The sequence below is a fragment of the Dendrobium catenatum genome, unplaced genomic scaffold (assembly GCF_001605985.2).
Source record: "Dendrobium catenatum unplaced genomic scaffold, ASM160598v2 fragScaff_scaffold_243, whole genome shotgun sequence".
In the NCBI taxonomy this organism is placed as follows: Eukaryota; Viridiplantae; Streptophyta; class Magnoliopsida; order Asparagales; family Orchidaceae; genus Dendrobium; species Dendrobium catenatum.
Window position 1 is genome coordinate 1527678 of NW_021318705.1, and position 20763 is coordinate 1548440.

Consider the following 20763-nt stretch of genomic DNA (forward strand, 5'->3'; position numbering starts at 1 on the left):
ATTGAACCTCTCGAAGATACGAACTTGACGACATCAAAATCGGTACAATCCGAGCCCAAATGGGTCCAAAACAACGAACCAAAGAGTATTTGGAAGGTTCAAATCATTAATTGGATGACCAAATAATCTTTATACTTGACATGCTTATAGTCAAATAGAGCGGCTCGACGAGACGACCCCAACGAGCCCAAGAACGTTTGATTCCAACATCATTATGGCACTTAAATTCTTGACGAACGCTCTATGACAAGGGGATTAATACGGGTCATCGATAGAGCACACCGAATTTGCCTTAGATATTTTCCATATTTATGGGATATGCCAATCTAAAAAATTTATAAATAGACCCCGACTTTCTACATGAAGATGGGCTTGGAGCTTGGAGCTTGAACCTTTGGCTGGAGATTAAAGATGGCTCTGAGGCTTCAAGGATCTATAGCTCCACTAAGGCACCACTGTAGGTGAACCTCCATCGATCGTCGTTGGACCACCACCTGGTCGCTGACCACCGCCGGACCACTGCTCGACTGCCGTCGGACTTCCCTAGAACCACTGCTCAATTGTTGACCATCGCCGGACCACCACCTGTCTGCCGACTGCCGCAGGACTTCCACCCGGCTACCAACCATCGTTGAAATTTTGCTTGACCAATGCCCGACCACCGCTTGGCCGCCGACAACGGTCCCTTAGACCACCAATGCCCGCCAACCATGTTCCCCCCAACCTCTGTTGCCCATTGACTTTGGTCTCCCCGGCCTCGGTAGCCCGCCGACTACGGTCCCTGCGACCTTGACAACCTACATACTACGGTCCCTCGCACCACCGTCATCCGTCGACTATGGTCCATATGACCACCATTTCCTATCGACTAAGGTCCCTTAAACCACTGTCGCCTGCCAACTACGGTCCCCTTGACTTCCGTCGCCCGTTGACTACGGTCTCCCTGACCTCTATTGCCTACCGATTGTGGTCCCCTAGACCTCCGTCGCCCGCCGACTACCTTCCTTCGAACCACATTCGTCTGCCGACTACAGTCCTTCCAACCACCTTCACTCGCTTACTACTGTCCCTCCGACCACTATGGCGTGCTAACTACAGTCCCTCTGAGCTCCATCGCCAGCCAATTATGGCCCATCTTAACTCGACCACCTACCGACTACAATTCCTCGAACCACCGTCACTGACTATAGTCCTTCCAACCACCGTCAAACTTTCTTCCTACCATCTCGAACCACCGCTCATCCGTTGACCACTACCGGACCACCACCTACATGCTGACCGTCGTCGGACTTCCACCTGGGTACCAACCACCATCAAAATTTCGCTTGACCATTGCAAGACCATCACTCGGCCACCGACTATGGTCCCAAGACCACCAACACCCACCGACCATGGTCCCCCCAACCTCTGTTGCCCATCAATTACGGTCCCTCAAAGCATTGTTTCCTATCTATTACGGTCCCTCGGACCACCATTGATTGTCGACTAATGTTCCTCAGACCACCGTCGCCCGCCAATTACAATCCCTCGACCTCCGTCGCTTGTCAACTACTGTCCCTCGAACCACCGTCTCTTGCCGACTACAGTCCTTTCAACCATCTTCACTCGTTCACTACAATCCCTCCAACCTCTCGTTGCCCGCCGATTACAATCCCTCTGACCACTGTTGCCCAACTATGATCCTATTGGTCGAATGAATAGGCCGACACTCTCTTGAGAATAACTTTCATATCAGTAGATTCTTCCAACTTCCACCATGTAATGTGCTCTATATGATATATATTTATTACATTATGGAAAGGTCTCCCCCCTATGGAAAGTGGAACAATTTGTACTAGGCCAGACTCATTGATTATTTTCCTTTTTAGGATTTTCAATATAAAAATCTTGATATCTCTTATACTCTCGCATCCCTCTCCTTTATCTTTGTGTCCTGGATCTTCATACAAATTTTGAATGTTAAACTCTATATCATTCTATTATCGCGAATGTTCTAGTTCTCAACAATTATATTAGGTTATCTAAAGTCTCTAATTCATCTCCTAAGTGTATAGACTTGTCTTCAACCCTTTGTTAAATCATTATTAATATGGTTCCATGAGGAAACCCATCACTTTTATGCCTCTTTATATTTCCTCCTAAACTTAACAAAAACAGAGCTTGAGGCGCATTCGACTTCTATCTGCAAAGGACAAATCTCAAAAGCAAATTCAGGATAAGAATGACAATAAAAATGCAAAGTAACTAAAACTTTGGCTTCATTTGAGAAAGTTTTATACCACCATTTTTTTTTATAGATTTAAAAAAAAAAATTGTAGTGAAAAAAAAACAACTTTTTTATTCAAAAATATCATGAAAACAATTAAAAAATCAATGCCGCAAAAACTATCTCAAAAGAAACCTTAAAAAGTAAACCACAAATCATGTATTTATAGACAATAATGTTGGCCAACTGTGTTTATGATATATGCTTTCTAATAAGCCAATTCTCCAAACTAAATCATGGCCATCCAATCCGAATTTGGTTTTTAGAATATTTTATTTGCCTCTCCTCCATTTCATGAAAGGGATAATAATATTGAGGAATTGATCTACACCTATGTGTTTGGGTCAAGGTAATCAACTTATTATGAGAGCTTCAACTTTGTGTAACAAATCATTGATGGTGGATCAATTTAGACCGCCTACAACTCAGAAAATCACTTATCACCCTGATTTAGTACTGAGCTAATAAACTCACCCAATGGCTCAAAAAGTAATCTCTTCATTAACGCCTCGTTTGGGACGGTTTTTTTGCTGCTTCTTAAAGCAGTTTTTTAGTTAAAAAATTTTAACTTTTGTATTAAAAAGCTGCTTTAAGAAGCAAGAGGAAAGCCGTCCCAAAAGAAACCTATACTATTCACCTAAGAAATGGAATAAAAAACTATTTTAAAAAGATATAAGAAAGCTATCCCAAAGGAAGCCTTAAACTTTATCTCTCAATAGTTAATTGCACCTTTGAGCTCAATTTATATCTCTAATAATGACTCAATTCATATCTACGTCGTATAGAGGCCAATCAGAATGCGTCACGTCACTTTTTTACTGTACTGTAGCTTAATACTGTTCGGTACCTCAGCTCGATATACCGTCGCTCTCGGTACCACGACATTCGGATGTAGCGCTGCGTCCCCCATCCGCACAGAATAATTTCTGGACGGTGGAGTCAACAAAGCTCGCTAAAATAAGCGATGAGCTCAGCAATGCATCTCAAGCAAGAAGAATTCCATTCCCACAATCACTGCATACAAACCGCAGTAACACTTTGTTAAACTCATAACAAAGAAAAAACTACTGATTCCAAATCATCAATCTCCCCGAAACAACATATATATACAGATATCCGTTACAAAATTGTTTCTTAGCAGCTTTCACGATTGACAAATCCTTCCAACCAACAATACAGCATATGCAACACACTACACAGCTTCAAAGGAAAGCAAAGTTTCTGAATTGCAGAGGAACTCACATACCAGCAAGTAGTACTCATAGCAACTAATCGAGGAAGCCCGTTTTCTGAAACACGGCGTTCCGCACCCGACAGAGATCCCTACCCTTCAGGGTTCTCCCCACTCCCTCGAAAACAGAGAAAGTCGTCACGTGCGATCTCGCAACGATCACGTGCGGCGGCAGCATCTCGTCCTCGGGATCGTCCTCTACCTCGCCGTCAACAACTTCCATCAACATTCCGGAAGGCATTCGCCGTCCTTTCGGCCAAACCGGTACGTTCACCGGCGCCGATTGATGGAAGACCTCACTGACCTCCGCCGGTAGCCGTTTTCTCATAGGCACGTTGGCCACCGACCGGCGATGATGCATCAGCGGCCTGCGATCCTCCGTTAGGGCAACGGCGAGCCCTAATTTCTCCGATAGGAAAGGGAGGCTTCGGTGATCGCAGGGGGAGACGGGTGAAGAATCGCTGATGGGGGAGGAGGGGATGGTCGGGGTCGGCTGCTCAATTACAGATGAGAGATCAGAGTAGATGTCCGGCGACCAGACGACGTCGCCTTCGTCGAGCTCATAGTGGTTCCCGGGGATTGGAGAGGAGTTCGGATGGTCGGCGAAGCCTAGGAAGCGGAAGGAAGAGGAGAAGGGAGAGGCGTTCTTGCTGTAAGGGGATGAAGGTAAGCTCACCGCGATGGTCCCATCCTCCGCCATTGTAAACTTCTTTGAGCTCGTCGCCTTTCGGCTTCGCTCCATCTCGGCGGTTCTATTATAACCCAGCAATGGTCTAGGTTAGCTTATGCGGTTCCCAAGCGGCAGGATACCGCTCGCAGTAAGACTGTCAACGGGTCGGAATCCGATCCGACCCAAATATTTTTCTGCTCGGGTTGGAATTCGGGTTTGCTCATCTCGTTGTCAATTGAGTGATGAGAACATATTTGCAATTGAATTAATTCTATTGAAATAAATGTTAAGCATAATATTTAGAAGGAGCTCTTAAATTTCTTGGTGGAATTTGGCCAAAGTTTAGCAATGATGTGATGGCTTCAAATTAATATTGGGAAAAAAATTTGATATCCAAATAGATTTTGTATCAAGTGAAGACTATTTTAATGACGTGTGTTCTTGATTTAATGCGTCATATATTATCTTTCATTTAAACTTAACAATTAGATTATACTTGTGTTGGACTTAGATTTGTTCGTTTGTTGATGTCCGACTATACTCAATGAACCTACCAATGAGCTAAGGACCTATGTGCGATAAAGATAAAGACAGAGAAGAAAGGGAAGAGAGAGATTTAGTTTGAATATAATATTTATTATCCCAACCAAAAATACATAATGAGAGATGGAGAGAGCTCTATCCTATATAGCTTAAGTTAAATTAGGAAAAACATCTCTCTCTCTCTCTCTCTCTCTCTCTCTCTCTCTCTTGGTATCTTTTGTATTATCGCTCGTGTTGTGGTCTCGATATCTCTTCTTTTTCATGTATCCCCTCCCCATATTTGTAGGGTTTGGAGATACAATATAATGTGTACATAGTACAAGAGTTGTTCTATAAGTTTTTGATATAACTCGGCTAGCTGTGTTGAGTAGTGTGGTGATCTTGTGGGAGATGATGCATGTGAGATGTACTCGTAGGAGTTTAGAGATCCAGTCGACGTGAGGTAGGAAGACAATCTGATATTGCCCAACTAGAGTGAGAGAGGGGCAAGCAGTGATTTAACATTGATCTCTGAGCTCGTTGATGATCTGATAATGAGAGATATCTTTTGAATGTGATGTGTCTTTAGCTTGATTTTTGATAGGTCTTGCATAGAAGACTCGATTTTGACTAAGACGAATAAAGACTTGTATGATTGAGATAGAAACTTCTGAGGTCGCTATGACTAGGAGGGCAACTACTTCGAGGAAGTCGCCAGAGGAGGTCCACCATGCTCCAGTGATAAGCTCTTTCCCAGCTCCTGAGCGAGTCTCTCGAAAGGGTTGTCTAAAGAGATTTCTCCTTCAGCGTGACATGAACGTAACCTGCAAAATACCTTTGAGAGGGTACATGTACAAATAATCATGGGTGTACAACATGTATTGTTGAATAAATATAAATAAAGTATTAGATAATAAAATTAAATTATTAGATATTTACAAATATAATAGTGACAATAAAAAATAGCGTGATTGTCTAATAAATTAATTGTGTAATTTAATAATTCAATTTCTTCTTTTTTTTTTTTTGTCCATTCAGTTTTATTATATAATAGTTTGCATCTAGTGAGAGACAATACATAATGTATGAAATTAATAACATTTACAAATAAAATTTGTATCATTTTAATATAAAATGTATCAAGATATTCTAGTAGAATATTCTATTTAATATTATTTGATAAAAATATTTATACATTTATTAGATTTAGCCAACTTTATGTCATAATTTAAACTTGTTGTCTACCTAAACATTTGTGGGGGTAGTGTTAGATAGTTTATCAACTTATTTTTGTACAAAGATATGGCGATATTACTAGGTAGAGTTTCATGATATAAGGCTTCTGAGCTCTTTTAAATCTCAAGTTAAGGTTCCCCCTCCTTTTTATAGAGAGTGGAGTTCTATTTATATATTTTAATGAGTGGTGTACCATAGAAATACGACCAACTTTAGAAATACCGCATCAAATGGTCTGTATTGATTTCCTAAATTATAAATCATTCATTTAGCATTTAAATACATTAATGATTTCAAAATTAAGTGATATTAGGTTTATTATATTTGAATCATCAAGGCACTTGATTTGACTATAAGCATGTGATGTTTGTAGATATTTTGATCCTCTAATATGTGAGGAAGTTTCTTATTATGTTTCGAATGTGTAATATAGGTTTATTCAAAACTGGATCATATCAAACATATTGTCATTAAGTTTGTTGCATCCCAAAACATTCATGAGGGTAGAGAGATATTGAGTTTAGCATCTTAGTTTTGAAAGAAGATCCAGCACACATATACAGATAAATAGAGAGGGATACAATATTCATAAGACATATTTGAGTTTTTACATGAAAACCACTTAAAATTGGGGAAAACTATGGGGTCTTGCCTAGTTGAAATGATTCTACTAATATTTATTGTTAATTACAAGTGATGCCCTTCCTTGGGGGAATGTGTTGGCTCAGTGTAACAAATATACATTATATAAAGCATAATACATAATTAAACTTGGAAGAATCTGGTGGCATGAGAGTTATTCTCAGGGGACTATTGGCCTGCTCGTTTGGTCAGTATGATCGTAGTCAGGCAACGGTGGTTGGAGGACTGTGGTCGGGTAACAGTGGTTGGAGGGATCATAGTCAGTGGGCGATAGAGGTCGAACAGACCGTGGTCAATGAATGATGTGGCTATACTACACCGTAGTCGAGGGGCTGCGGTGGTCGGAGGGATCGTATTTTGTGGGCAATGGTGGTCGGAGTGGACCGTAGTCGACATGTGATGATGGTAGGAGGGACCGTAGTTAGTGGACGATAGTGGTCGAAGGAACCATAGTCGGCAAGGATGGAGGTCGGAGGGACCATAGTCGATATGTGATGAAGGTCGAAGGGATCATTGCTCGTAGCCGATAGAGGTCAGACACACCATGGTCAACGAGCGATGGTGGTCAGAGAGGACCATAGTCTATATGTTACGGTGGTAGGAGGGATCATAGTCATTAGGTGATTGTGGTTGGAGTGGACCGTAGTTGGCATGTGATGATGGTTGGAGGGATAGTAGTCGGTTGGTGACGGTTGTTGAAGGGACCATAGTCAGTGAGGACGGAGGTCAGAGGGACCATAATTGATATGTGACGAAGGTCGGAGGGATCATAGTCCACGGGAAATAGAGGTCGAAGGAGTGGGGGTCTATTTATAGATTTTGAGAATGATATGCCCCGTAAATATGGAGAAGATCGCGAGAAAATGCAGAGTGCTCAATCAAACGACCTGCACTAATCACCTCGATCATAGATCATTTATCAAGCATTTATGTACCTTAATAATGTCAGAATTGAGCAATTTTGGGCTTGTTAGGTTCATCTCGTCGATCCGCTTGATTCAACTATAAGCATGTCATATTTGGATGTCATTTAGTCATCCAATTAATATTTTGAGCCTTCTAAATGTGCTTCGATCCCTTTATTTGGAGTAATTTGAGTTCGGATTGGGCTGTTTTTTGTGTCGTTTGGTTCATCTCCTTGAGATATTCAATATGACTATAAATTTGATGAAATCAAAGCTCGGATGGTCCCAAATATAATTTTGAAAGTTTCTAACTTTGAAATGCTTCGAGATTCGTGCCCGACCAAGGCAATTTTTGCTGATGTATCAAGGTTCTTCTCATCGAACAATTCAATTTGATTATAATTAAGTTTACTGAAGTTAGAGTTCAGACGTTCCTAACTTCCTATATTTAATTTTGGTTGTTTTTAATTAAAATATGCATCGAAATTCATGCCAGATCAAATTGATTTTTTATGATAGCTTAAGGCTTCGTTTGGGACGGCTTTTTTATTGTTTCTTAAAGCAGCTTTTTAGTACAAAAATTAAAATTTTTGTATTAGGAAGCTGCTTTAAGAAGCGGAAAGAAAGCGGTCCCAAATGAAGCCTAAGTATAAATTAATAAATTTAAATTTTAACTCTATTGTTTATTTATATTTGTGGTCATACTCTTTTAAGAGAGAACCGATTTAAACTCAACAAAATCATCATTTAACTCTTTTTTTTTTTTAATTTCCCCCAAAAAAAACTTTTTTTTTTTTCAGTAGCTTTATTAAAAGCTCATGTGATATCCTTGTATTCTTAGCATGCAGTTTAATTGAAATATAATAATAGAGGTATAAATATAATAAACATTTATTCTAAAACTCTTTAAATTATTTATCTAATTTAATCAAATTTTAATTTAAATAAATCATTACTATTTGTCATAGATTTATCACATATATAAATAAGGGGTCTATTTGGACTGCTATAACTTTTTTAAATGTGAAGGTAAAACTATTTTGGTGAAATATTCTTTTAATATTGTTATAGAAAATAACTTTTAGCATTAAAAATTATTTGAAAACTAAAAAAAAAAAGGCAAATATAAATTGCAGCTGTTTTTGAAAATCAACCAGAACTCATAAACCAATCCATTGTAGAACAAAATAAAAGTCCAATGACCTAAAACAAATTCCATGAGTGCAGTTAGAGGTGTAAACGAGTCGAGTCAAATATCTATCTAATCAAGCTAAGCTTATTTAGTTCTTTATGAGTTCTGGTTGAGCTCGTTTATTAAGCTCGAGCTCGGCTCATTAAAAAATTTATATGCTCTGCCCTGCTCGATTACTCAAGCTCGTTTGAAAAGCTTGAGCATGACTAGATTGTTAAGTCTGGTTTCTTAATTTTAAATTAAAATTATTTTTTTAAGAATTTTATTTAATATAGAATCAATTTAAAAATATTAAATATATTATATAATACTAATTTGAATTAATTTAGAAGTATATTTTAAGTTAATTGAGCGGCTCAACAAGCTCACAGGACGAGCCAAGCAAAATTTGAGCTCTAGCTCTTTTAACATACGAGCTCGAGCTCAGACTTATTGCATGATAAGCTCGATTCATGAGTTCACTAATGAGTTACGCTCGAATTAGCTTGACTCACTTATACCTCTGACTAAAACCACTAAGATAATTAAAGAAGAATACAACAACAAGGCTTTATCCTGCTATGTTAGGCCAGCTACATGAATCATTTTTCTTTATTGTGTCATGTTAAAAGTCAATTTCTCATTTAATTCTAATAAAGAACGATTATTTCTAATATTTTCTAACCAAGTCTTTTTAGGTCTACCTCTATCTTTCTCAACATAAGTTAAATCTAACACATCCACTCTCCTAATCGGGTCATCAAAATGCCACCGTTTTATGTGACCAAATCATCTGAGGTGACTCTCTCTCTCTCGTTCTATCAACAAAAAGAATATCATTAGCAAAAACTATACACCAATGTACAACCTCTTGCAAATTTCTAGCCGGAACATTCATGGCTAAAATAAAATGATATAGGCTCAAGGCTGATCCTTGATATAATCCAACTGAAATAGAAAAAAAATTTGACAAAACACCTTGTGTTTGAACACAAGTAAAAACTCATGCATATATATACATAATAAAATGCATATAAGCATTATTAATCCTCTTTTTTTCCAGAATTCTCCATAACACTTCACATAAAATTTTATCGCATATTTTCTCTAAATTAATAAATATCATATATAAACCTCCTTATTCTCTCTATAATTCTCCATCAAATCTCTCCATAATAAATTAATCGGAGAAGAATAAAATAAAAAATATAGCTAAACTGAAATAGTGAAATTACTGTTTCTTTGACCAACAAATACAATAAGAGAAAAAAAAAGCAAACAACTCAATTATTTCAGCTACACTCACAAAGTTTGTTCGGTTCTTTCAGCATTCCCCACAGCCAATATATAATTAAAAATAATCTTCAATTATTTGATTTGAAATAAAAAAAAAAAGTTTTTGAAAAAAACTTTTACAACGGCCCTTTCAAAAACATTTTTTTTTTTTTTTTAATAAAAAAAAAAAGTTTTTGAAAAAAACTTTTACAAAGGCCCTTTCAAAAACTTTTTTTTTTTTTTTTTTTTGGAATTAAACGGCTAGCAAGTGACTGATAGATTCTGCCTGGCACATGAGCGGCTAAGATTGGCCCTACACTCTGCCCCATTAGGGCTGCAAGCGAACCAAATATTCGACGAGCTACTCGTTGTTCGGTTTGATTAAAACTCGTTTGTGATCGTTTAATTAACTAAACAAACAAACTTGAACAAAATTTTAAATACTAGATTTTTAAATAAACAAATTTGAGCACTAACGTGTTCGACTCATTTATGTTCGTGAACAACATCATTTGAAGTTCGTGATCAAGCTCTACATTAAGCTCGATAAGAAGCTCAATAAAAGCTCAGTTCCTGTTCGATTTTAAACTCGTGAATAAGCTCGATAAAAATAATTAATATTTGACTATAGAATTAATAAATATAAATAATCATTTGACTTTGTTATATAGATAATTGCTTTTATTATAAATATGTTTGTTCATAGATATATTCATGAACGTGTTTGTTTGATAGTTAAAAAAAATTCGTTAAATATATTTGCAAACAAGCTCGATAAGCACTAAACGAACGAACATGAACTGAACATGAACCAAACATGAACACCCATTAATTTAAATGAATCAAACTTGAACACAAACAATAAAGCTCGAACAAACATAAACCAAACTTGAACAAACTGATATTAAATGAATATAAACATGAACACTCACATACTCGACTCGACTCAGTCCGTTTGTAGCCCCGTGCCCCATCATTAACTGTAACACTTTCTATTCTATTTCGAGCAGTGGGTCTTATCCCTTTCAGCCCAACCCAAAGAAAATGACTCCTGATTTGACCCATAGACAATGCTCAGCTTCACAATAGATTGCGGTGGGCCCCGATGCCACTCCCGCATCGGGCTATCTCGACAACTTGTAGTTGGGTGGGCCGGGCATAAAGTTTGTGGGTCCGATTTCGATTAATTGGGCGGGCAAAGCCGACGTCGGAAATGACAATAGATATATTGATAATATTTTTTATTAATTACTTTATAGATTTTTATTAAAAAAAATAAATTATATATTTGAGAATATCTGAAGTTCCCAATCGTGCAGGCCAATTTGGCGCAAGTCAGTTCGAATTGATCTATTTAATTTTAATCGTTAAAAATCAATCAAACGGCTGATAATTAATCATTTGTATTGATTTTGATTTATGTTCCAGTCAGTCAATTTTGATCAATTAGATAAAAATATAATTAGCTTTAAAAAAAAAAAACGAAAGTAATCTATTAGGATTAAGGCGAGAAGACTGAACTTGTAACCTCAGCAAGAATATTTTAAATTGCACTTATACCATATGCTGACGTAGATAGGGATACAAATATAAATATATCAGTTATTAAAAGTATAAAAATTGTTGCATACTCAACATTATATATATAATAATAAAAAATAAACTAATTCACTAACAAAGTTTTATAATTTTTAATATTGATTATATTGGTCCTAAGTCTGGATGTAAAAAATTGAAGAAAAATAATAATATAATAAAAAAAAATTTAGTCCCCCTAGAGATATTTTCTGGCTCCGCCACTGATTCATACAATGAAAGTTTTAGTTTGATAAGCACCTAACTTTTGTAGAAGGTACAAAATAATAAGTAGAGGAAGAAAAGTCGTACATATTTAATCAGCCTAGTTACGGCTACATGGGTTTCATCTGACTGATAACTACAACATAGTGAAGATAATGATGGTAATGTTAGGTTATTAATTATATTCTAATACTGTAAAAGGAGATATGTCCTAATTTTATTTGTTGAGTTTGTTAGGATTGATTGTGTAGTGGGACATCTGTCCTAATTTTAGAATTGTGATGTGATATGTAACAATTTAAAAGAAGTGGGTATAAATGGCTAGATATCACTTTTATAATAGGTATGAGTGCAATATCAAAGATCAATTTCTCCTTCACTTACTTCATGGGTATAAGTGGCAGAAGAAGAAAAACACCATTCAAGAGCTCCATCAATCAAAATAGAGAAATTAACATAAAAAATGCATGATTTGATCCAATTGATGAACATACTATGAAAATCTTTTTGCTCCATTCTAGCAAGAATGAAATACCTTGAAATCATGTCGAAAGCTTTACGGATGTCCAACTTAGCACAAAAATATTTATCTCCACCCTACGCTTTGCATTGCATAATAATTCCTTAGCTAGAATGATATTATCGATGGATATTCTTGATTTAACAAAATCGGCTTGGTTGACACTGACAACTAAAGGCATAATATTTTTTAGGCTATTAGCTAAGATTTTTTGCTTTGATTTTATAAAAGATATTGCATAATGCAATTGGCCTGAAATCAACAAATGAACTAGCATGTTTGGTTTTATGAATGAGTGTGAGAGCAATGACTTTTACTCGTTTAGGAAGGTACCCTTTAAAGAAGAAAGATCTATCCGCCTTGCACATACTTGCGCCTATAATATGCCAACCTAATTTGCAAAATTGAAAATTGAATCCATCCAGACCAGGAGCAGAAGAGGAGTCCCCAGAGAATATCGCATTTTTTTGCTCGTTAGAAACTGGTTGAATGAGAGAAGCTGATAGTGATGTTGGGATGGAGTTCCCAATAGGGAAGGAAGCCATGTCGATATTGGAGGGGGGAGGAGGGTTTTAGAGAGCTTGAAAATGATTAATAATTGAAGAAATGACCTCATCTCTTGATGAATTTGGGATGGTATAGCAAGAATTCACAGCTGCTTTACTGCCACACTTCCTACTATAAATTTTTGTAAAAAAAGAATTTCGTGTCATCCTCCCCATGTGTAAGCTAGTTCGCCTTTGCTATTTGAATAGCCCAAGAAGCAAACATAGATGAGAAATCTGAGATTTGAATATTGATAGCTTTTAAGGTGGCATTTAGAGGAGCATTTAAAGGATCTTTTTGTAATATCTCAAGATAAGCAGATTGCTTTTTATGGAGCCACTCAACATGTGAGTTGATAATGGAAGAATTAGCCCATTTCTCCAATTTAATGTCATTTTAAAGATTTCTAAGGTTATTGTAGAATTCAAGTATTGGGTTACCTGAATGAGACTTGCAGAAATTCTCAAGCACAAGAGCCCAATACCTATCCAATTTATTCCAAAAAATTTTAAATAGAAATCTGTGGTTGGGGGAAAAAAAGGTGTCATCTTGTAATAGGATGATACAATTAATCGAGCAAGAGGAACTCTAGAAGGAGCAAAAATAGCTTGGATATACTCGCAACCAGGCTTCATTAACAAAACCCTGTCTAATTTAATATGAATTGGATTGTCAACACGTTAGTTGCACCAAGTGAACTGGTGACCAATCGAGTGCAAATCCACCAAAAAGGTATTAAAAAATCAAGGTGTTGAGTTCCCAAAAATTGTGTTGAGTAAGAGCAGAGCCGCCCACCTTATCAGAAGTATACCTGCAACAATTAAAATCCCCCATAAGAATCTATGGGGTATCATTATGAGGAACAAGATGCCTGATCTAATCCCATAATGTCAGTCTTTCAGATCACTATTGGAAGCATAAATAATATATAGTTGAAAAGAGGGAAGAAATCCAAACGTAAGAAAGTAAAAGATTAACTTAGCAGGGATGAAAGTAGGAGAAAATTTTAGTTTGCTAGAATTCCACTTGACCCATATCTGTCCTGATTTTGAAAGTTCAAAATTATTACAACTATCATCTATAGAAAAAACATATTGGGAAAATGAGAAGAAAGGATCCTAAAGGGATGATGCAAGAATCATATTATCCAACATTATAGGAAAATAGCTAATTTCCGACGGAAATAAATTTGATGAAAATTCTGGTGTAGCTTGATGGTTGGGGCAGGAATGACATCAAATGGCGGGGGTTCGAATCTTGCTGTAGGCGCCCACATGGCAGGCTGGGTGGGTGGGTCGGCAAGCCAGCAAGCTGGGTTTGGAGCATTGGGAAAAGGCCTTGGGCGACTGGGGCGTAGCGGGCGGGTCGGCGAGCCTGGGAGGGCAGGGATGCCACTGGGCAGGCTAGGGTGGGTGGGTTGTAGGTTTTTTTGTTATAATTTTATCGATGCACAAAATAATCCGCCAGAAATTTTTCCAACAAAAATTTAGCAGGAAAACCGCCAAAAAATTTTCCAACGAGTTATTTTGCACTGGTATCACTTTTTCGACACGTATTTTACCTCCGAATAAATGACCGTAAAAAAAATGAAATTATTCATGTAGTGCAACAAACACAACATATCAACTTTGAAAGAAGCAACCATGTGTCTACAGCTAAACACTTTATCAGGGCTATTAAAACTCTTGATATTCCAAACAATAATGGAAGGTACTAACATTAAGGTTTTAGTGGTTGTGGGGGTTTTCTACCTTGCTTCCCCCTAGATGATTTCTTAGTTAAGACTATACTAATAGATTGTTGAGGTTAATCAGAGTTGTTAGCAGAAGAAGCTATTAAATATGAAGGATGTAGAACATCTTGAATATCCACTTGTTGTAGAATATCAATTTTATTACGGGATATCACCCCGGAAGGAGTGTGTAAGTATAGAGTATATGAGTTGGCAGTTGAAGAGTTACCATCTTCAATGGGAGAGTTGAGATTTGAAATGCTAAGATGTGAGGTTGCTAAAGCATCTTTGGTGGGTATAAGGGGTTAAGAGGATGTCGGGCGCTAGGAGCCAAGAGTTTCCTGGCGAGTATGCTGGAATGAACCAATAAGATTTTGACTTTGATTGGTTTTTTCTGTAGGGATTTTTGCGGGTTGTATCAAAGTCGAAAGGGTGTGGATGGAGTTATTTGGAACAACGATAGAGGAGGATGGGTTAGATTGTTCAGATGGGTGAGTATGTTTGTCTTCAGCTTGAGGGAGATCTGATGAGAGATGACTTCCTGTCTTTCTACTGGAGCTCCTACCCCTATTAGTTGTCACGATAGAAGGGAGTTTTTTAGGATGTTATGACTGATCAGTTGGTTTTGACGGGTTAGAAGAGGAGTAATGCATAAGAGACTTACAAAACTCAAAGGGAGTGGGTCTCCATTCATATTAGTCCTTCAAATGGAACTCATCACCATCAAGAGATATAGGAATAACTTCAGAGGTAAGTGGCCTCACCATCGACTTGAAGTTATAAATGAGCAAACAAAAGACGAGTCTTTTGAGTAGTCAGAGAGTCTATAACAAGAGGAACACCCACTTTGCTAGTAATTCTGGATATATCCTCTAAGTTTCAGCAAGCCAAAGGAAGGTCATGAATTTTATCCAAATAGGGATAGAGGAGAAGTTTTCTCTCTTTGGGAGAAATTTAGGATGCCATTTTTGTAGGATGAAAGGTTTACCGAGAAAGAACCAAACTCCTCTTGACCATGCCATATCATAGTCCTCCAAAGAGAAGAAACGCAGAAGAAAGAATCCTTCACTTTAGGAGCTGAACTGATCATTTAAGCGACCACAATTTCTTGATGGCACCAAACAGAGCTTCGTAATACGGTCTTCAACCTATGGAGTAGCCAACCAGGCCTAAACTCCATTCTTCAGCACCTCTTGACAACTTCTCACCTCATAACGCAATAGTTTCTGGCTCGGAAGGATAAAAGGAGAGAGAAATGTTGTTTTGGATACGATCAGAAGTGGAAAATATGCTTTTCTAATTGCTATGAAGTAGAGAACTTACCCCTTGATCAGGGGGAACAAGAGGGGGAAAATTAGAGGAAAACATAGATGGGTTCATCTATGAAGTATCGAAGACCTCCGACAAGGTCGGAGGAGGAGGGGAAGCTGGAGGAGGAAACCAGTCAACACCAAACAAGAGCACCCTAGAACTTTCTCGCCAAAACACAAGCTTCTTTTTCAATGTCCAATGGTTCTTTTTAATAACATGAGGAAAAAACAAACAATTTATGTAGCACACTCTTCATAATCATTAGCTTTATTTCATTTTCTTATGACAAAAAAGATATGTAGCACCTAACAAAAATAATTCAAAATATTTGGGATGGTGGTTATAATAATGATGATGGTGTAGTATTCTTGAGATATATTATATTTTTTGGTTTAGGGTTTAGCTTAATTAATGTTGAGCTAACAAAATAAGATAAGAGTGCAGATATATCATTAGAAAATTTTATCTTATTAGGCATGTATGTCAATATAATTATATGGAAATGAAATTTTTATAATAGACTTGGAGATCATCAAAACTTTAATTTTAAAAAATTTATAGATAAAATAAATATTTTAATATAACAAATCTTACTACACCAAAAAGGTTTGAATCTATGTTCAAATGGACATAAATAACTTGAAAGTATATTTGAAAATTCCACAATATTATTTGGTGGAAAAATGACATACAGTGCGCTTAAAATTAAAACAAATATAGTGATGTGATGAATTTGATGAGCATAAGTTCTAATTTTGATATCATGGAGATATGAAAATGTCTAAGGAACATTATATGATTAAGGTGATTGATATGGACCCTTCCTGAAGTATTTCGATTTGGATTTCTATAATTAAGAAATTGTCGAAATGCTCATCTAAGGAAATTTACAAATAGACACAACTTCTATACATCTAGGGAAAATGGGATCGATGAGGCCAAATGAAAGATTCCATGAAAGAGAATTCAGAACTTTGCTAATAAACACTTGATGCTCACCAACGACATCCACCTTTTACACCAACATCATTCCTCGTAATCACCAATAAGGTCAACATAAGTCGTCGACCATAACATCTACGCTGGCATTGTCATCAACGCCAATGCTGATACCTGGAATCAACACTGATGTAAATGCTCAATATCAAAACCTATGTCGACTATAGCCCAACTAAAAAGACACCAAACATCATAACAACATCGACATTACTTCTTATGTCACACTAATATTGAAGCTTAATGTTGACACATATGATAGCACAATTTGTCACTGACAAGATAGATGCATGATATTGACACCAATGCTAACGTATAATGCCTCACCGGCACTAATGCTCAAAGATGATGCCAACATCAATGCTTGATATCGACACCAATGTTGATGCCTGATAGAGTTGTAAATAAACCGAGCCGAGCCGAGTATGTGAATGTTCATGGTTGAGTTTGTTTATTATCATCTTGTTCAAATTTGTTTCATGTTTGATTCAAGCCTTTTTGTTTGTGTTTAAAGTTGGTTCGTTTAAATTAATGGGTGTTAAAGTTTGGTTCATGTTCGGTTTGTTTTTTGCTTATCGAGCTTTAAACAAATGAGCCTTATCGAGCTATAAATGAGCTATGCTTTTAGATGTACATCAACTTAACAAACGAACCTTATTCGGACATTCTAAGAAATAATTTCATAGAGCATGTACGTGAATATATCTAGCAAAATTTTAAACAATTAAATAAGCTCATTCACTAATATATATAGTGAGGATTCTTGAGCTATCACATGAGCCTATTCATAAACATATATAATTAATATTTTCGAGGTACCAAATGAGCTCGTTTACGAGTAAACAATCTATGATTCGTCTTATATTTGTTCAGAGAGCGGGTTGTTCTCGATTTTAGGTGGATACGGGAAGTAAAAATAAATTATGAAACGATTTTAGATGGGATTATTAAAGTAATAATTATTAAATTTAATAATATGTATTATTTAAAACTCTAATATAGTTTTAATCGAGCTCTAATCAAGCTTCTTAAGGAGCATGTTCACGAGCGTTATATAATACTATTCATAAAAATAAATGAACCGAACGCCAAGTTGTTCAAGCTTGTTTATTTAACTATTGAGTGTTTATCAAAAGTGTTCAAGTTTGTTCGTTTATCTTATCAAACGAACATGAACGAGCTCTTATCGAGTCGAGGCATAAGTAGCTCGTCGAACGCTCAGTTTATTTGTAACCCTAATGCCCGATATCAACAACAAAGTAAATGCTTGACATTGACACCTACTTTGATGATTGTCATCACCAATAAAACAAATTCCCAATGTCACAACCATGATCTTCACCCATTGTTAAAGCTAATGATGATGTCTAATGTCAAATCTACTTCAATGATAGCCATTACTAACAAGGTATACACCCAACGTTGACATAAACACTAATAAGAGCTTTACCTTCCATCAACAGTAACATTGTGCTCAACGATGTCAAAAAGGTTGTCACCTATCATCAACAACAATGCTTGCAAGGTTACACATCATTGAAACAAACACTGATGGACATCAATGCTAACATGATCATTACCCGTCATTGACATCAACATCGATGCTTATCATTGGTGCTGACTCCTAGATGTTTAAGTGAGAAAGATTTAAAAACAAGAGGGAACTTTTGGGAGATATCTGAAATCCTTTTAAGGAAGAAAGATCTTCAAGAGTAAAGAGGAAAAGGATGAACAACAATGTTGACTTTGGGCACAAAATCATGAAGGATTCATTTGTTTGCCATTTCTTTAAGTTTTATTCATTTGCATGTGCATTTTTAAATTTGGTGAACTCATAATTGAATGAATTAATGTTTAAGTTGAATTAATTTTTTGGTTATTTCATTTATTTTATGCTTAATTCAGTTGATCAAGTGGCATTAACTGACTTTGAATTTACGGTGTTAAATGATTTCTAAAAGTTTTTTTTTATGCTTTATTTAGATAAATTATATATATTGTGAATATTTATGATATATATTTGAGAGGCTTTAAATCTTTAATTGATGATAACCCCTTTGGAGCTATTGACTTTGTTTGTGATAGATTTTTAAAGCAATTTTTTTGATAAAAAATTTTTAATTCGGAAATTTTTATACAAAAAATGCTTTATCACAAATGAAACTTTTATGAAGTTTTCTAAGTTTTAAAAAATCGATGAGAATATTTTTATATTTTTAATGAAGAATTATAAAATAAATGATTAAAATTAGAAGATAATTAAAAAATTATTATTATTATTATTAAAGTCATCTAAACACTGAGGGAAGCACCTGATGTCCTTCTACTTATTGAATTATTACGTCCGGTCACAGAACGTCCGGACATCCAATCCAAATGCGCCACGTCACCCAAATACACTGGATCCCGGTGCATTTTGATGATGTGGCGCATCTGGATTGGTATCCAGACGAATTCAGACACCGGACATAATAATTTGCCCTTCTACTCCCTCTATACTTGTTCGACCTTAGTTAGAACGCAGGCCTCTTTTATCAAATGCCTATCAGTGAGATCAAGAGATGTGCGGCAATGGCGGCCACAGGATATCACAAGAGGCCGCACATGGACAGCCATGGATGCGGAACGTCTTCCTCCACCATCCTTAAAGTTGTAAAATTGGCTACTTTAGAGGCTTGAAGCCTTCCAAAATTACTTATTGCATTCTGAAAGGTCTAACAAGGATTCTTCTTGTGCGATGCTCAAGACGGAAATTTGAAGGAGAAATTAAAGGACAGAGTTTCATTCATGAACTCCAATGGCAACACTGAGTCGAAATCCTTACACCATGTTCTGGATATCCTTCACCCTTATATGCCTCATTAGGGTGCTGACAAACTTTGCCTGCTTCCTCAACTTCTATGAAAAAGGTCTGGCATTATATCAAAATTTTGTATAGAGACACTTAACATGAAACAATAGAGAAAGATGATTCATGTAGCCCACCAACATAATGGTATAATAGCTTGATGTTGTTGTTGTAGACATCCGAAGAACTCTTCGTCTATTGGTTTCCAGGTTCACTTTGTTATAGTGCTTGTTGTTTGTTTGCACATTAAGGTTTCGTTTGGGACGGCTTTCTTTCTGCTTCTTAAAGTGGCTTTTTAGTACATTAAAATGTTATACTAGAAAGCCGCTTTAAGAAGTAGTAAGATAACCGTCCCAAACGAAGCCTAAGGCTTCTTTTGGAACAGCTTTCTTATTGCTTCTTAAATCGATTTTTTAGTTAAAGATTAATTTTTTTATATTAAAAAGCTGTTTTAAGAAGCAATAAAAGCTATCCAAACGAATCCTAAATTAGAAACTATGCTTCCACTGAATTCTTCCAATTAGCTTGGGATGTTATTGTTGATATTTTAACAATGCTACTCTTTGTTTCTTTTTTATTTTCTGATGCCAATCTTAATTACAATATATGTTAAGGCCATTGCAACAACTCTTTCTCCCAAATCCAAGTCCTATACAATTAGGGAGTACCGATAGATTCCCTTTGTGATTTATTTTACTGAAACATTACTAAGATTTTGTCTATGAGGCTTTATAAAGCTATTATTTCATCATCTCCACCATCACAAGGTGCTTTTATTTCCATGCTTCTTGGGATTTTTGTGCCAAGATTGATATCTCGAAGGCTTTTGATTCACTGAATATATATTGTTTCTTCAAATGCTTGCGCGGATAGGCCTCCACATTAAATTCATTAGAGGGATTAAAGTTTGTATTGAAGATATTCATTTCTCCTTAAACATTAATGTTTTACTCCAATGTATTTTTTTTAATTCTTGATTTATCACAAAAAAATTATCTCGATCGAACACGAATCTCAAAGTATATTTAAGTCAAGACCTTCCAAAATAAAATATGGAGTTGTTTGAACTTCTGAGTTCGTCAAACTTATAGT

The 20763-nt window shown here is 36.4% G+C and overlaps 1 protein-coding gene across 1 annotated transcript; it reads right to left on the reverse strand.

Moving 5' to 3' along the window:
• Window positions 1-2998: 2998 nt before the first annotated feature.
• Window positions 2999-4254, reverse strand: LOC110102083. The gene is made up of 2 exons (XM_028693242.1): window positions 3513-4254; window positions 2999-3280 (listed from the first exon to the last, which is right to left on the reverse strand). Exon 1 carries the CDS (start codon window positions 4237-4239, stop codon window positions 3535-3537), a length of 705 nt encoding a protein of 234 aa, XP_028549075.1. The 5' UTR covers window positions 4240-4254; the 3' UTR covers window positions 2999-3280; window positions 3513-3534.
• Window positions 4255-20763: the final 16509 nt, after the last annotated feature.

Excerpts from the sequence above, each read along its gene's own strand:
- LOC110102083 (XM_028693242.1), bottom strand. The coding sequence starts at position 4,239 with ATGGAGCGAAGCCGAAAGGCGACGAGCTCAAAGAAGTTTACAATGGCG.